The sequence below is a fragment of the Triticum dicoccoides genome, chromosome 1B (assembly GCF_002162155.2).
Source record: "Triticum dicoccoides isolate Atlit2015 ecotype Zavitan chromosome 1B, WEW_v2.0, whole genome shotgun sequence".
NCBI classification, from domain to species: domain Eukaryota; kingdom Viridiplantae; phylum Streptophyta; class Magnoliopsida; order Poales; family Poaceae; genus Triticum; species Triticum dicoccoides.
The window spans coordinates 701,342,779-701,360,818 of record NC_041381.1 but is presented as its reverse complement, the minus strand read 5'-3'; the positions used below and the strand labels follow the sequence as shown (position 1 = coordinate 701,360,818).

The following is an 18,040-nucleotide window of genomic DNA, read 5'->3' as shown; positions in this document are numbered from 1 at the left end:
CTCATCGCACACTCCTCAATGGTGTCTCGTTGTTAGAGCATGCGCCGCCCTATCGCAACATCCGACGCCATGGATATTGCTTTGCAAACATGCTTTGAAGCTCCGGAGGTCTCCTGCGGCACCAAGCGCGTCCCCGAAGCACCGCAGGACGGCGAGGCCCTGCGGTCTGGCTGGATTAGCGCGCGGCAACGGTGCCTCGTGGCCCAGGCGCCCAGCCCCGCAACACCAGCGATACCTGCGACGGCACAACTCCGGTGCAGTGCAACTGTCCTATGCTTCAATCAGCATCCCGCCTGTCGCGGCCGTCACAGAACCCCCGTGGTCCCGTCGGGCCTCGTGGCATCTACATGCACGGCATGGGCGGCGGTGGCCGAAGGGTTACAACAACTTGCAACATAGGTGCTCGGGGTGGGGTGGGCTTGTGGTCTGCACTGCAGCATGATTTGAGTTGGCGCAGCGGCTACAGCAGACGGCGGCGTCATTGCCGGAGAGAAAAGGAAGAGAGAAGATGGGAGGTTTCCGGAGGGGACGGAGGAGGAGACGCGCGTCAGGCCCGCAGCCATGTGTCGAGTGGAGGAGGCGATTATGCTCCCGTGATTTCAATCGGCTGATTTAAAACGTTTTCCTTAGATAAATGTCTATGCCATTTTCGCACACAAGGCAACTTCCGATTTTGCACCATGGAGTACCTCGGCATACACAAGGCACCTTCCGATTTCGCACACAAGGCATGATTTTGCACCATGGCGAAAAGAATTTACACCATGGAGTACCTCGGCATGCATACACAAATTTCTGGACATGTGAATATATTATATGTTCATGGGAATTTTAAAATATAGATCATGGTAATTTCATTTTCAATTGGCATCGAAATTTAAAAAAAGAATCTTTTATGATGGCAATTTTTATGTCATGACAAAGAAAATATAAAACATGGCCACTTAATTAGTAAGAGCATGACAGTTTTATTTTTCAATATCACGGCAATTTTTGTATTTTCCCATCATTATAATTCTAACTTTATGTTCGTAACATTTTCATTTTTGTTGGATCATTTATCATTGAAAAAATAAAATAAAAATCTTTGGCATGATATTTTTGCCATGCATGTAGGTATTTCTATTTTTTATTTTGTAGTTGAGCAATGGCAATTTTCTTCAGGAATTCCTTTTCGTAGTTTATCATGACAATTTCCTGTAGGTATTTTTTTTTTGTTTTGTTTTTTGGGGCCACCAAGTGTTGCTACGGAGTACAGAGAGCCAACCGAAAAAGTGCCCACTCAGGTGGCCTGGTGCGATTTCGATCCGGATGCGTCTTAGCCCCGTACGAACCCAATTCTCTTCTTCTTTCCATCCGGATTGCTCCATAAAAAGTTTCTGCCAAAGGAAATAAAAGCAAAGAAAAATAACGAGGCGGAAGGAAGGCCAACGAGGAACCCTACCCGCCTGAGGAAGGAACGCCCAAATCGATCCGCAACGTAAGCTCACCGGCTGCATCTTGATCGATGGTTTCTGTGGCTGTAGGTTGGTTTGGAGCCGCGGCCGGCCGGCCGGCCGGCGGTGGTGATTCGTGACAGACTTGTCATCCTAATCCCTAACCAATTACAGTATTTCGCAGGCCGGCGACGATGGCGGCAGTTCGGTGCGCGGCGAGGAGGCTCAGTGCGTCCCTGCTCCAACGAACGCAGGCGGCGGTCGCGGAGGGACGCCGGCACCTGCCAAGCAGGTTCACTGGGTCCCGCCAGCTCTCCAGCGAGGTATCTTAGCCAAAATTGACATTTTTTTCTCATGATTTATGTATATCACGACATCAAGGATCGACCTAGCCAGCAATAATCGAAACAGCAGCGTGCATGTGTTTCTTGTACTAGCTAGAAACAGGAGCAAAAATACTTGGTTAGCATCTTCATATATGCCACTTGTTTAACCAGTAATTCCAATGCTGCCGGATGTGGAATCAAGGATGAGGAAGCCAGTGCTGTTTGGAACAACCAATGTTGGACGGGGGTTGGTGGGGCTGCACCTGCCGTCGGAGGGTGGCACCGCCTTCGGACCCACAAGCATTGGATCTGGCAAAAGGGGAGGCTGCACCTGCCACCGGAGGGTGGCACCGCCGGACTCACGAGCATTGGATCTGGCAAAAGGGGAGGCCTTGAGGTGTACAGTGTAGGGCCGGCGGGGAAGCAAAGACCACCGCGAGGAGGGGTGGGGGGGCGACGGTGACCGGCAACGCCGGGAAGCTAGAACTAGAGGGACGCAGATCCAAACTGCCGTGTTCGTTGTCGTCGGGACATCGGCGAACCAGACAAGCTAGAAGGGAAGCAACTACTGATCATCGATGTCGAAGCTGCCCGACAGAGGACGCTGGAAGCCCATGGATAGCGGAGAACGTGGGTCAAAGGTCGCCGGGGCCAGAACAGCACTAGCACTAGACCCGCCACGAGTTGCCTCACGCCTGTCTGTATCACTGTTGCCTCGTCACCGCCGGGTAAAAGCTGTCACCGTGACTCTAGGGGGTGGAAGGGCCGCCGGAGGTGGTGGGGTCCCTGCGCGAGGCTAGGTCGCGCCGACGGGAGGGAGGAGGGCTGCAGGGAAGGGTGGCCATGGCCGCGACCAAGGCACATAGACTCCCTCAAGCAAATTATTAATTGCAAAACATATACTCACTCCGGTTCAAAATAAGTATCATGGTTTTGGTTCAAATTGAACTAAAACCAAGACACTTATTTGGGACCGGAGAGAGTATTATATAATAATAGCTCCAGTTGTTGTCTATATACAGTATGATTCTGTGACTAGTTGCTACACGTGAACGATGCATCCTGTATATGTGGAACCTCACTTAATTGACAGACTTAGACATTATTCTTCTTAATTATTTATCCATCACAACCAGCGCTTACTCAAAAACGATAAGCAAATTGACTATTATTATCTGTTTATCAATATATAGTGTGAGCGCGAGATTGAGGAGAAGAGAGTGGAGCTGCGTAACTTGGTATCTAAAACGATGCAGAAGAAAATGGAGCTGCAGGATGCGTTAGCAAAAGCGGGGAAAAATCCTAATGCTATTGGTGAGTATGAAATGCATGTACTCGAGCATCTTTCTCAACAGAAAATCTTTCCAGAACCACATGACACCCCCTTATACAGGTACGTACAATATCAGAGGATCAAAGAAGATGCATTCACATACAAAACCACTTGAATTTATTTCTTCGTTAATTTCCAGTTTGTTTGACAGGAGTTGATATAATCTCTTTTGACCTGCAGGAGCTGGAAGCAGTTTGCTACGAGGGCTAGGAGTGTGCTGGATATAGTTGTCATGACGACAGGCTCCGTCATGCTTACGGCTTGTCTGGTCAGTATCATCACAGACAAGGAGGTAAAAGCCCATACTGTTAACAAGGAAATCCAGTAGAGTGAAGGCAAGATCGAAAATTGGGAACCAAAGATGGCCCCAACCTGTTTTCAGTTAAATTATGATGATCTGCAGTTGGGCTAGCTAGCAACACTATTCCATGGTTGTGATATTGTGTGACAAGGTGTGTTATTGTATCTCTGTATCTATCCGAGTAACTTGATATTGTGTTACATGGTATGCAAGAAAACCGTGGGTTATTTTGGTTGTGCTGTTTCACAACACCCTGCAGGCAGATGGAGGGTCAGTTCTTGAACCATCTCATTGTCGGCTTGATGCAATTCCTAGCTAGGATGATTCTGTGACTTCATTTATCCATATACAACATGTATGATTCTGTGAATATAGTTGATACACATGCACCATGTATTTTGTATATATATATATATCCAACCTCACTTAACTGATTATTTACCAGCCCCAGTCAGGGCTTACTTAATGATTGATGATGCAACGTAGGTACAGTGACCGTTATCTATGTGCATGAACCCAACATGCTGGCAAGATCCCGAAGGAACACGAGTTGTCTGACGTGGAATCTAAGTTGAAGATTCATGCCGAGTTGTCTAAGAGGTTCAAGGAGTTGGAGGGGCTTCAAAAGAAAGAAACACCAGATGGGTTTCAGTTGTACGTACAATATCAGAGTATCAAACAAGATTCATGCAGATGCAAATTACTAGATCAATTTGTTCCTTAATTTCATGTCTGTTTGTTTGACAACAGTTGAAAGTTGATACATATAATTTCCTTTGTCCTACCTCTCTCTATCTGCAGGCGCTTGATGCCGATCGAATGTGGGCTCAGAATGTGGTTTGTGGAGCTGCAAGTTGGCATTTTTCTCTTTTATTGTTGTTGCTGATTTTGGTGGCAAGGGGGTAGAAGCCCAGGCTGTTACCACGGAAATTCAGTGAAGACAAAAGATCAAAAAATGATAAACGAAGATGGGATAAGAAAGGCTCGTGGTACCCTGAAGTTACACTGGTCGCCTAGCTCCACCACTCTCCCCTCGCACACTGTCGGCCACTCTGGCCACTGCTGCCACCACCCCAGGCAAGCTTCCACTCCGGACTCGCTATCCAACTCGTGATGGCTGCCTCGTTATCCCGCACCTGCTCTCTGCCGCTTCCCCCCACCTTTGCGGCCAGGAGTTACGCCGCAAATCCTTTCCTATCATGACACGCTTGTCACCTCGCGCGGGGAGGATCTTATTGCTCCTGCGGCACCCCAAGATCCGACAGTCCCTCCGCGCATGCTTATTCGCTCTAAGATCTCGTCTCCCTTGAGTTATGGCTGGGACCTGGGATGGGGGCGCATTCAAGATGGTGGGTGGAAAGAAGAAGAAAAGTGACGTACCCCAGGCCGAGGCAGGGGCAGCAAGACGGTGATCTTCGCTTCAAGCAGCTCTATACTTAGGAAGGCACGGGGGAAGTGCTTCGGCGGCCTCTCTCCTAACCATTGCATCGCATCGCAACCTGTCGAAATCTAGCTAAGTGCTTGCTCTGTGGTGAGATTGTACACAAGGCGCGACAGTGTTAAGCCTTGTCCTCGACCCTCCCCCAACTCGCGCGTCCCACCCCCTCCGTTGTCTGCCAAGAGATTCTGCCTCTTTGCCCTGCTCCAGTCTCCCCTAACCAACGGGACATCGCTTTCTCGTCGCCGGGGTAGGGGTGAGCGTCGCGGTCCTGTCATGGCCACCGTTCCCCGGGGTAGGTCTTTATCAGTGGCAGAGGCCGAGCATTATCTACTCCAGCAAGCGGTCGTGGTCAGCTTCACGGATCCTGTCATGCGCGCGAGCGCGAGGGTTTCTCGCGGTGAAATGGCCACTGGTGCTCGGGCATGTCTCCTTCAACATCCTACACTGGAGCAGGTTCCGGTCGGCCTCGACGGTGTAGTTGCGCTACATGGTTCGCGTCTTCTTGGACAGAGTGCCAGAGAACAACTGGTAGTGGGCCTTTGTCTGCTCCCTCATCGCCGGCGAGGTCCTCTTCAATGAGTTCGACCATGCTGTTTGACACGAGAAAAATATCTAAGACTCCACGAGAAGGGAAGGGGAGCATATTTCTCTCTTGCGCCGGGGAAAGAAGAAAAGAAAATTTGCGGGCGTGCCAGTGTACCGTAGTACACAAAGAAAAATATACGGGAAACGAGTATTTCATTAATCTCATTGGAGAAACAAAATTACAAGATCTCGTAAACAAAAAAGTGCACTTCGTGGCCTACTAGCGCGGCCAGCCTGACTGTGGCGATTGCGGTCTCCTGGTTCCCGGGGCCTCGGAAGGCTCCCGGTTAATTACACCCGCGGGTTGCTCCGCGGGATACCTCCGATTAAGCCGTGTGGTCGTCTTCGTCGTCTTCGCTTCGCGTCCTCCATGCATGATGATGGTGATGTGTGTGTGGGCAGCGGCAGAGCCCATGTCCTCGTCGGTACACGCGCCGCAAGTGGCGTGGCCTTAGCGGTGGTCGCGCCCGCCCTCGCCGTCGTGCCTCGTCGGTCTTGGCGGCGTTGGAGTAGTTGGTGTTGGGGTAGCATGGGTCGCGCTCGGCTTAGACTTCTTGATGACCTGTTGCTTCATCGGGGTGTTCAAGGGGCTACGCCTTGCGGGTGTAACGGTTTGGGGAGACCGGCGACAGTGTAAAAAACTAACACGCGCTCACATGGGTGTGGCCGGGGTGGTTGGCGCCTCATCTCGGCTAGACGCTGAGTATTCGGCAGTCCGCCAAGACAAGGGGGGGCACCTCACGAGGCCGTGGAAAGGTAGCGTTGTAGAGGCCACGTCGCGCTGGGCTGGTGCTATGCCAAGGGGTGACCTGTTCGCTGGCGACGCCGTGGACCTGTACGTCGCTGATCTGTCCGCCACAGTGGGTGCACCTCTCATAGGAGGGACCGGCCTTGGACAACGCCGTTGCAAATTCCAGCTCGATGAAGGATCTGTACGCCATTGACCTGTTCGTCGGGGACGCGTGCCTCATGAAGGAAGAACCGGTCTTAGACCCGTCCTTGCGGACATTGGTTCCACCAAAGACACGTGCGCCGTGAAGGGAAAGGCGAGTTTTGGGCTGCATCATCAGCGAGCTCCGGTTCCGCCACTTCGTCTCCTCCAAGAGCGTGATGCAAAACATGTACGCCGGTGTACTCTTTGCCATGAACCTGTTCACCGTGGCCCTGTTGGTCGCCATCTGTGCGTCGCGGCCTGTACGCCATGAGGTGTTCACCGAGCGCCATGAAGGCCGCCATGGTAGGGCGCCGGGGCTAGCGGTTGGGCTGCGTCGTTGGAGAGCTCCGGCTGCTCCCGAGTAATCTCCAGCCAAGAATGTGACACCTGAAAATGAAGGGCCATCAGGAAAAATGAGCTTGGTGTTCATGTCGTCGAAGTCCTTGCCGCCCTTGCACGGATGGCCGTCGGTCTCCGCTGCGGCTGCGGTTCCTGCAAGATGCGTTCTGCCTCTGGTGTTTTGTGAAGGGGTTTGCCGTGTGTTGGATGGATGGGCGTGATGGCTGGCTGGTGAGTTGGATGGATGTAGCGCCGGCGACGAATGGATGTGGCGCTGGCGAGTCTTCTCTTAGGACGTGCGTGGTGAATGGATGGATCTCCTGATGGATGGATGTGTGCGTTGTGAAGGGCGGCGGCCTTGTGGCGTCCACGCGTGCGTGCCCTCTGGTGCGACGAAGTAGAGGACGGGCTGCGTGATATTGAGCTTCGTGTCGTCACCCTTCATGGCGCCTACTTGATGAAGTTAATGAACGGTGTGTGATGGCGGGCTCCGGGTTGCCATCTTAAACGGCATCCCTGTGTGACGAAGTAGACGATGGGTTGCATGATGTCGAGCTCCATGTCGGTGTGGTTGCCGACGCCTGCTTGACGAAGTCGTCGGCTGGCGGCGTCCAGGCAGGCTCCGCTGCTTCGTCCTCTATGTCTCGATGAAGTGGGCGAAGGGCGTGACGGTGAACCATAGGTCTCCATGTCAAACGGCATCTCTTTGGTGTGACAAGGTAGATAACGGGCTGCACGATGTCGAGCTCCGTGTCGTCATCCCCCATGGCGCCGGCTTGACGACATCAATGGTGGGCGGCATCGTGGCGTGCTCCATGTCGTCGTCTTCCGCGGCACCATCTTTGATGAAGTGGACGTAAACGGCCTGGGCGACCTCGGTGCCGTCGACCTCCATGGCGCTGGCTCGACGACATCAACGATGGGCGGCGGTGTGGCGCCGCTCCATGTTGTCTTCTGCAGCGCCGCGGTAACGAAGTGGACGCGAGGGGTAATGGAGACCTTGGTGCCGTCGACCTTCATGTCATCGTCCTCCACGGCCACCGGTGGCTCCATCTCCGGCGCGCCCTCCGATCTCCTCGTCGCTGCCACCAGGGGCGCATTCTTCTCTGCTGATGTTTGTGTGTGCCGGACTCCTCCGCCTTCTAGCTGTTCTTCTTGTGTAGCATCTGATAGATGAAAGGCATAGTAACAAATAGAATTAGTCACCGAGGCTTGGCCTTCTCCCGTTAGTTCATCTCCTTATGCGCCTGTCGTGGGTAGACCGCCGCCGTGGCCGGCATCTCTTCCTCCTCAGCTTGCCATCGCTGCCACAATTTCTGGGGCGTTCCTTCTGGATCCCTCCCGGTGCCTCCTGGTGCGAAGCCTGATGGATGGATGTATGCCACCATCTTCAAGTCCTCTCGAGGGTGCCTCCTTGGGTTCCTGCCTGCTACCCAGACGAGGCACGTAGGAGGAGCTGCTGCAAACCTCCATGCCCAGGTGCTGCTCCTGGACCGTTGTACGTGTATGTGTTTCTTCGCCTGATACACAAGGGAGATGAATATTTTATTGTTAGTTAACCTGAGAGATGGTACTCCATGTTGTATCTTGACACACGCTCATCCGCGGGTCTGTCGCCAACAGCGTGTTCTGCCGGCCGGACGTGTGTTGCCACCATAGCGGCGAGCGCATCACTCCTTTGGCCTCCGTGATCTCCTTGCCGCACGTGCTGCCGCGAGAAAGGACCAGGTCGCATGGGCTGCCTGACAAGCATGCTGCGTCGTGGTTGCCCTTCAACCCCTCAAGGCACATCGCTCATCTGCATGTCGATGATGCCGCCATCGGGCACGTCTTCTCTTCGTGCGTACCTCCTTCCCGCTGCTGCATCCTGCGTACGTGAGCTCCGCCCCTCCCTGAACCCTGGAAAAACAATGAAAAAGAAAACACATGTACTTTTTTCCAACTGGGCTCACACCCCTTTCCATTAATTTTGCAATCAACGGAAATACATCAGTCTGTTACTGTTTTTGGAGAGTATCGCAAAATGAGCATCGAGCCGAATAAGGCCAACTACCAAGCAAAGGAGACTGAAAGGGGAGAGCGAGTTGGTGCATCCCCAGGAAACCCACTGCATGATAGCCCTGTAACGGACTATCAGCCGTGGGGCGAAAACCTGGCGACACAATCAACCAAAGTTCGCTACAGACTTAACCTGACTAGAGGCTAAACTTGAAAGGATAGGACCACCAACACCAAAAAGAGCAATCCAGCGGGCATCAAACCCCAGTGGATATAGGCCAAGCTAAGATGGAGACTAACATGATCTAACCAATCTGTATGCCATCTTCATCTCCCAGAAGAAGCCTGCCACGCGCATAAGGCCTGTCCGCCAGTGCCGCTGCCACATGAGCCAGCCTCTTCACACCATCCTGGAATTTCCTCCTATCATCCTCCTTAAGCAGCCCTGCCCAGTATAACATAAAAGAGCAAGCGGTGAAGACAGCCTCCAGCGGAGAACGAGCATTATACTTATCAAAAGTAGTTTTGTTGCGAAGGCACCAAATCCCCCAGCACACTGCAGCAATGATCATCATGTAGAATTTTTTGCCTCCGGGAAGCAAATTGTACATCCAAGCCAGACTTTGCCAGATTGATCTGGGAGCACAGGAAGCCCCAACAGTCAACCCCAGCACCCCCCAAACTGTGCGGGCGAGAGGGCAAGCGAAAAAAAGATGGTTAGCAGTTTCCACATTAGTACAAAAAGAGCACACAAGATTTCCTGGTCAATTCCTCCGCCGCATGTTATCGCGCGTGAGAACAGCATCTTGGAATAATTGTCATAGGAATATTTTTATTTTCAACGGGATTGCCGCTTTCCACACCCATTTATAATTAGGGCCAGATAGATCTCTCTCCAGCCATTTATATACAGATTTAGTGGTGAATCTACCTCCACTATTCAGGGACCAGGAGATAGCATCCGGATTCTCATTCAGAGGCATCTTCTTAGCCTCACACACCATCCAATTCCATTGTTCCTCCAGCTCTCCAAAGAGCCTACGTCTGAAGGGAAGATTATAGTCATTGTCTACAAAGGAGGCAACAGTACAGTCTTGATCTTGACAGATGTCATACAAAACAGGGAAGCGTTCTCGCAGGATACCATTATCCACCCATGGGTCGTGCCAAACCCTTGCCAGGTCCCCCTCGTTAATGTTGACTTTTCTCCCGGCCATATAAATATCTTTGACCTTCATGATAGATTTCCAACAGGGAGAATCAGAGAAACGACTGCGAATGTTCGCGACCGTTTTGTTTCTGAAATATCTTGCACGGACGATGTGCTGCCATAGCCCATCACCAGTTTCCAGCTTCCACCACCACTTCACAAGCAGGCTGATATTTTGTTTGTGAAGGTCTTTTATACCCAAGCCACCAATATTTTTCGATCGGCAAATTTTAGCCCATTTAACCATATGATAAGCTCGCTGATATTTTGTTTGTGAAGGTCTTTTATACCCAAGCCACCAATATTTTTCGATCGGCAAATTTTAGCCCATTTAACCATATGATAAGCTCGCTTCTTATTCCTCCTCCTCCAAAAGAAACGTCTGCGATGTTTGTTTATCTTTTCTATAAAGATTTTGTTAAAAAGAAACATCGACATCAAGTAAGATGGGATACCATCCAAACTGGAGTCAAGCAGGGTGAGCCTAGCACCAGAAGAGGCTGCATATGCTACCCATGCATCCAATTTCTTAACCATTTTAACATCCAGAGAATCCAACTCAATGTTCTTAAGAGCCGAATATGTAACTAGAACTCCCAAATATTAGGAGGAAGAGGGTGATGAGGGCGTCGTGGCCACTGCCGACGCGCCGGCCAAGATTGGACAGTTTCCGAGTCGTCATTCCTGGCGTCGCCGCTTCTCCTCGTCTGATCGGCCTCGCCGCTGCCGCAGCACCTGTACATCTCCTCCGGCAAGATACCAACTCTCATCGACGCTGCCGCAGGGGGCGCGTCTCCTCCTGAGTGTCTCTCCATCCTCGGGCCTCCCCCGTGTGCGTGCACCCCTCTCTGGACGTGCGTGAGTCCTCTGATGGGTATCTCGTGCCTGATGGATGGATCTCCTGGTGGCTCCTTCTGCATGTGTGAGGGATGGATGCGTGCGTTCCTGGTCGGTGCTTTGTCCGTCCCTTGGCCGGCGGGCGCGTGCTGTCCGGCGAGCCCGCCAGCAATGCCCTCCGGATCTCCTGGGCGCTGCCACCAGGGAGTGCGTCTCCCTTGGGTGCCTCAACGTACGGTACCTGGTAGATGGAAGATCGAGAGAAGAAGGGACCATATATGTACCATGGAAGAAGAAAAGCTGGACATCATGTCTTCAGACACCTCTTGTAGGCACGAACGACCATATCTTGGACGTGACATGGAACGGCCGAACGGCCATGTGCACGGTGCACGTCGCCGCGTCTTCAAGATCGGATGCGGTAAGCGCCGGCTCGGCCTCTGCGCCGTCGTCTCCTTTGATAGGGCGGCGCTCTGCCGCGGCAGTCGGTGTCGAGCTCCGGCCAGTTCACACGGCCGCTGCTGCTGGACGTGAACAAGACACATACGGGCGCCACGCCGGCGCGTCCTCCACACGCGGCCGTGTCATGGTTGCCCTTGAGATGTGACGTCCTCGACGCAGCCGCGACGGCTGCCGCGGGCGTGCCTCCTTGTCACCGTCCTTTGGATGCTGCCGCGACGGCGCGTCCCCTCCTCGCCGTGTGATGTGATCTGGTGCCCCTATATTTATAGGCAAGAAGTCCAGCCCTGGGCGGCCGCGTGATGGGCCGAAGAGGTTCCGATCTTTCAGCTGGAGTTTGTTGCATCTTCCTTATCTTGTGTGGAGTCGATACTTATCTCCTCTTCTTCTTCTTTTTTCTTTTTTTGCATCGAATCTCCTCTTCTTCTTGACGTGCACGCCCACGGGTGTACTCTTAATAAATAAAAATACGTACGTACATACCGGCCGGCTCGTGGCCACTGCGTCCAACCAACCTGATGGTATTGATGTACTTGTACAAAGCCTGCGTGCAAAACAAAGGCTGGAGAAAGGATCAGTACTTGATAGGTGTGCGCGTACTTGCCTTCTAGCCGGATGAGTGATCTCCCCACTAGAGATACACATAGGGTATTTGGGAGTATTTAACCAAAAACTACCACAATTGACGGAAACGTGACGAAAAACTACCACTTTACGTTTTTGTGCGAAAAACTACCAAATTTAGACTAAACCGTGGCAAAAAACTATCAACTCGTGAAATCGCTCGCTTCGCCCGCGCTAACCCCGAATCTGACCGGTTGGGCCCGCGAATCAGGCGCCACGTTGGCTAACGGTCGCCCGCCGCGCGTAGATGGCCGTTAACGGCCCGTCCGCTGTCGGAACGGCGCCTGTCGGTGCGGTGCGGGTCAAATCTGATCCGTTCCCCTCTCGATTCACTCTCTCCCTCCTCTCCATCTCTCTGACCTAGGTGGCGGCCGCCATGTCCTCGTTGATTCCGGAGGGCGGCGGCGCTGGCGGCGGCGACGTTGGCGGCGGCGACGCTGGCGGCGAGACAAGTTTGGACGCTGCTGCCTCGCCCGCGCCTCCACCGATGGCCAGCGGCTCAGTCGATAATTGGTTGGGGAGCACCAGTTTCTCGATGCAGGCCGGCTCGCAGCAGCCGGAGGCACCGCTCTCCCAGTCATCGCCAATGGGTCGCAGGTATGCAAGTATCATCTGCTGGGCTTTTGGTTAGCTGCTTCAACATTGCAAATTAGTAAGATGTGTTTGTTTCTGTTAGTTGGACATGTGTAGTAAACTGGAGTCAGTAAACTGTATAGCTCAGTCAATTTCAATTCAATTCATGAGCACTTATTTGTGCAGTTTGGCTAACCAGAAGTGGGATATATGGTTTCGTTTAGAAGGAAGAAACCCTGTGAAAAGGGGTATATTTGAGTCAGTATTTCTTTGCTTACTCTACAATCACTCATTGCTAGTGAAGGGTATGGGGACAGTGATTACATGTACTATGTGAAGGAGGAGGAAATTGGATCTGACAGAGTAAAGTATTTAGGTAATGAAGCTAGTGTTCATGAAATGTTGGACTTTTTTCATCATGTCAAGCTAGTCAACATAAGGGTTGTGAGAAATGTTGAACCTGGAATTAGTACACAGGCTAATGAGAATTACATGAACACTCAAGAGAGCTGCTGTGTGAAAAAGGTTGTGGAGCAATCTGAGCTTCAGAATCAGATAGATGATAGAAAGGCTCAGCTTGAGAGGAGCAGGATTCAAAGAGAGGCAGATTTGAACCACTTTGAAGGAGACACTGAAGTGTCTGAATTTTGTTCTGAGGATTCAGTTCATTCAGATGGGAGTGCTGAAGCTGTTCAACCAATGGAAATAGTGTGTGTCTCTGAAGAGGATACAACATTGCAAACTACTGCTATTGTCAAACATGTGAAGAATCCTGGTCCAACTAGCAGATGTCACAAAGAGGTAGAGAAAAAATGTTTTGAAGATTGGTTTCCTGAAGCAGATGAGTTTTGTTTTGCTGGTGATGCAGGCATAAGTGATGAGGAAGAAGTAGATGATGTTGAACTACCATACCTCATGAAGAAGCCAAACACAAAGAGTAGTAAGAAAAAGATGAAGGAAAGGCTATATTTTGACGCCTCAATTCCCAATTCACATTTACTCTTGTGCAAGAACTTGTGTTTTGATAGTGTTTACCAGTTCAGAGAAGCATTAAGAGATTTTCATATAAGGACTTTGAGGTCTTTTCACTACCACTGGAACACTCCAACAAGAATTATTGTTTGGTGTTCACAAAGAGAGCATGGATGTGAATTTTACATGTGTGCCTCTAGGATAGCTCATGAAAGAACATTTTGCATTAAGAAATGTAACATGGAGCACATTTGTCCAGCATCAGCAGAGAACACAAAGGTTACTACTAAGTGGCTTTCCAAAGCAGTTGAGCCTTCTCTTAGAGCAGATCCTAGAGCACCTGTGGATTCACTTATTAAAAACAGCAAAGTCAAGTTTTCAGTTGATGTATCAAAGAGTGTGGCCTATAGGGCAAGGAGGAAGGCTATTAAGGTTGTACAAGGTGACCAGAAGGAGCAGTACTATAGACTGAGGGACTACCTACAAGCAGTTCTTGACACAAACCCTGGTAGCAGGTGTGTAGTTACAACATTTGAGGACCCAGAAAACCCTGCCCCAACACCTAGATTTAAGTACATGTTCTACTGCTTGCATGCATCAAAGCAAGGATTTCTTAATGGTTGCAGGCCCTTTATAGGTAAATCTATAACTGCAATTTGTTCAAAATATCTTGTTGTAAATATATGGTAGCTAATTTGGGTATGGATGCAGGGCTTGATGGTTGCTTCATCAAGCTAACCACTGGACAACAAATACTTGCAGCCACAGGAAGAGATGGCAATAACAACATCTACCCCATAGCCTTTGGTGTGGTTGATAAGGAAGATTCAGATAGTTGGACATGGTTCCTAACCCAGCTAAGATGTTGCATTGGAAGTGGTAGCAAATTTGGAACCTACACCATTATTTCTGACAGGCAAAAGGTATGCACCCTATCTTAGCCACTAGTTCAGATATATATTGTTATTAGTAGCTTTATTTCCTTTTGTTCATGACCATGGTTATAAATGTACAATCAGAGTCTTCTTAAGGCTATAAATGAGGTGTTCCCTGATTCCCCTCAGAGATACTGCCTCAGGCACATATATGCAAATTTTCAGTCAGCTGGTTTCAGAGGAGCAGAACTAAAGAAGCTAGTAGATCAGGCTAGCTACTCATTCACCAAACATGGCCATGAATTGGCAATGGCAGAGCTTAAAGCAGAGTGTGAGGATGCCTGGAAGTGGCTTTCAAAAATTCCAAAGGAGACTTGGTGTAGGTCTTCAATGGATTACAATTGCAAAACTGATCTTGTTGTGAACAACCTGAGTGAGGTTTTCAAAAAAAATGATCATTGATGTTAGGGCCAAACCAATTAGGACTATGTTTGAAGGAATTAGGACTAAGCAGATGATCAAAACGCAGAAGACTAGGAAAAAAACAGAGAACAGCAGGTGGATGATCACACCCAACTATTCAGAGAAATTAGAGGAGAATAAGAAGTATGCCAAATTTTGTGATGCATACAAGGCAGGTCCTGACATTTGGCAAGTTAATAGTAAGGAAAATCAGTACTGTGTGAACCTAGCTACTCACTCATGTGACTGCAGGAGGTGGGACATGACAGGTGTGACATGCAGTCATGCAATAGCAGCAATGAGCAAGATTCACATGCACCCAGAGGACTATGTGCATGAATTTTTCAAAAAAGCACTATATATTGAAGCACACAAAGACATAGTGTACCCTGTCCCTGGTCCTGAATTCTGGCCTGACACCCATACTCCTGATATTGAGCCCCCAGTGTTCAAAGAAAAAGCAGGCAAAAAACAGACAGCTAGGAGAAAGGGGCAGTTTGAGGTGCCTGCTCCAAAGGACACAAGCAGGATGGGAACAATTACATGCAGCAATTGTGGTCTACAAGGCCACAGATATACTAATTGTGGGAAAGCTCTAAAACCTAGTCTTGCGATGAGAAAGAACTTACACCAGGTCATTCAAAAATGATGCATTCTTTGTTTACTTTTTTTAGTTCTGGTATATTTACTAACTGATTTAATTTTCTCATGCAGGAGAATAGAGAAATTTTTAGTTCTAGTGCTACACATCCACCTCCACAACCACCACCTCAACACCAAACTACACAGATGCCAGCATCATCAGCTCCACCTCCTAAAGCAAATAAGACAGGTTCAACATCAACAGTTTCAGCAGGAGCAGTCAGGTCTTCACCAGCACCTGCAACAGGATCTGCATCAATAAGAGCTGCAAGAACAAGAGGATCAGCATCTACAAGAACATTCAATGCACCAAGAACATCCACTGGAGAACCAGGGATATTGGCAGGCAAGAGGAAGAGGAAACCTCCTAGCAAGTTTGCATCCTATTTCAATGCTAGTGGAAACTATTGAGTGTATGCTACTTATTTGTGTTCTGCTACTAAGTTTGTGTTCTGCTACTAAATGTGTGTTGTGCTACTAATTTCTGGACAATGTGACATGTGAACTTATTTGTGCCCAATACAAATGGGCTAAGTGCTACTGATTTGTTTTGATTTGTTTTTTTGTTTTACTTTGCCATTTCTACAGTACAGAACTTATTGCCAAATTCATTGTACGAAAAAAAATCTGCACAAAAAAAGTCTGGCATGGCGCTCGAACCCAGGACCAATTGGTTGTAACTATGCGTTCAATACCAATGGGCTAGTGCTGGTGATTTGTTTGACTAGTATCGGCCAAACTTATTATATGTTGTTAGCCACGTCCTCTTTTCAGCGTGCGTAGCAGCCGGCAGCGTGGTGAGCGTGCGTTGATTAAAACCAGTCGTTTCGGATTCTACTACTTTATTACGTGTCCACCCACCACGCCCTCTGCTCACTCGCCCACTCGTCGCTCGCACCGCCCACTCCACTTCCCCCTCTCTCCTGTCGAAATCACCGCCGACAACCACCGCCACCGCCGTCGCCATGGAATGGCAGCTCGCCATCGAAGCTCTCGCCGGCAACAACAAGGAGATCCGGGCGCAGTACAGGGAGATCGCGCGCTGGTTCCCCAGTATCGTGATGCTCAGGAACCACGCCCGCGGCCTCGTGAAGGTGATGACGGCTGCTGAAAAGCAGCGCGCCTTCCCTGCCGGCCGCACCATCCCGGCGCCGACCATTCTGCTCTGGGCGATGCGCGAGGTGCAGCGCTCCCCCGACCCCAGGCAGCGCGCCAGATGGTGGATGTACCGCTCATCCACCACGCCACCGGCCGCCGCGGACGACGTCACCGAAGCCGTCCTCGCTGTCCCAGCCCCAATCAACAACGCCTACTGGGAGTGGCGCAATCCATGGGTCCTTGGGCCCTCTGACGACTCTGAGGGCGAGTCTTCTGACGACGAGTCCACTGACGACGAGTCCAGTGACGAGCCCTCTGACGACTCTGACGACGAGGTGGATGAGGTAGTCGTCCTCTCCGACGACGAGCCTGAACTGCAGATGCTGGCTCCCGTCCTCGACGCCGTGGAGGGGGATAGGAACCGCCCAATCCACGTGGATGCGCTACCAGAGGTGGACGATCTCCCAGACGGCGTCGTCGTGAAGCAAGAACAAGATGGCGGTGAGGATGATGTGCTGGAGCCGGCGTCGGGCAAGAAGAAGAGGGCGGCCGTGACTGCGGTGCGCCGCTCGCACCGCCTGAAGATGCTGAAGAAGGAGGAGTGAACTGCTGCACTAATATTCAGTTTCGTCAATCCTGAACTTTCTTAAGTGCAGTAAGTTCCTAGGTTCAGTTTCGTCAGGCACTATCTACTAGTAGTTCATCTTTATGTCAGGCACTATCTAATAGTAGTTGCTATCTATGTCAGACTATGAATGGCACTACTATCTATCTATGTCAGACTAATCTATGTTAAGTTATTTGTCAGACTATCTAAGCTAATTGCTATATATGTTACTTGCTACTTCCAACTATGTCACTACTGTCAGTTATCACACATGATATAAGCAGAGTAAAACAACCTCATCATAGATAAAACATTCTTACTTACTTAACTTAGCATGAGTACTTAGCATAGTAGGTCTTAACATAATAGTCATTACATCATAGATAAAACCAAGTAGTTCTTAAACCATAGCAATACCTCCCTCCCTCATACCATTCTGAAAGCACATGAAACTTTCCCAAAATATACACCTAACATGCATGACATTCCAAGGCCAGCTATATATATAGGCCTACTAATTACTTAACCCACAAACCAACCACTTCACTCATTCATAATTTCCTTGATCCTCTCCAGCTTAGCTTTGCTGTCATGCCCAGCATTGAGCAGATCAGCAATAAGATACTCTAACTTCTTCTTCTCTTGCTTAAGTAGGTCCCTGTCCCCCTCCACTTCCTTCATGGCCTTCCTCATGTTCTGAATGATCTCTGCTTGGCTTTGAAGAATGCACCTTTGCTCCTTGGCAAGCTTCAGCTTTTCCATACTTAACTCAATCTTTGCCTGATCCTCAAGTTGTTTCTTCTTCTCAGCTAGTTCATTGATTGCCTGACTGGTATAGTCCATGTCATGAGACATCTTGCCATCTTGGTAGTCAAATAGGTTGGATACATCTTCCACCAACTGGCTGTAGTTGTTTGACAGGAAATCAATTTCCTTCTGTAGCTTGGCCACCTCTTTCTCATGGGCTTGTTTGTCATTCACCCTGCCC

At 50.0% G+C, this 18,040-nt stretch overlaps 1 protein-coding gene across 2 annotated transcripts; it reads left to right on the top strand.

Annotated features, from left to right (window-relative positions):
- Positions 1-1,302: 1,302 nt before the first annotated feature.
- On the top strand, positions 1,303-3,653 carry LOC119313742. Of its 2 annotated transcripts, none has more exons than XM_037588946.1 (4): positions 1,303-1,480; positions 1,621-1,759; positions 2,956-3,155; positions 3,276-3,653. In XM_037588946.1, the coding sequence occupies exons 2-4, from the start codon at positions 1,631-1,633 to the stop codon at positions 3,421-3,423; spliced, it is 477 nt and encodes a 158-aa protein (XP_037444843.1). In that variant the 5' UTR covers positions 1,303-1,480; positions 1,621-1,630; the 3' UTR covers positions 3,424-3,653. The 2 variants fall into 2 exon arrangements, with proteins under 2 accessions (XP_037444843.1, XP_037444844.1); XM_037588947.1 differs by having other exon boundaries at positions 1,611-1,759.
- Positions 3,654-18,040: the final 14,387 nt, after the last annotated feature.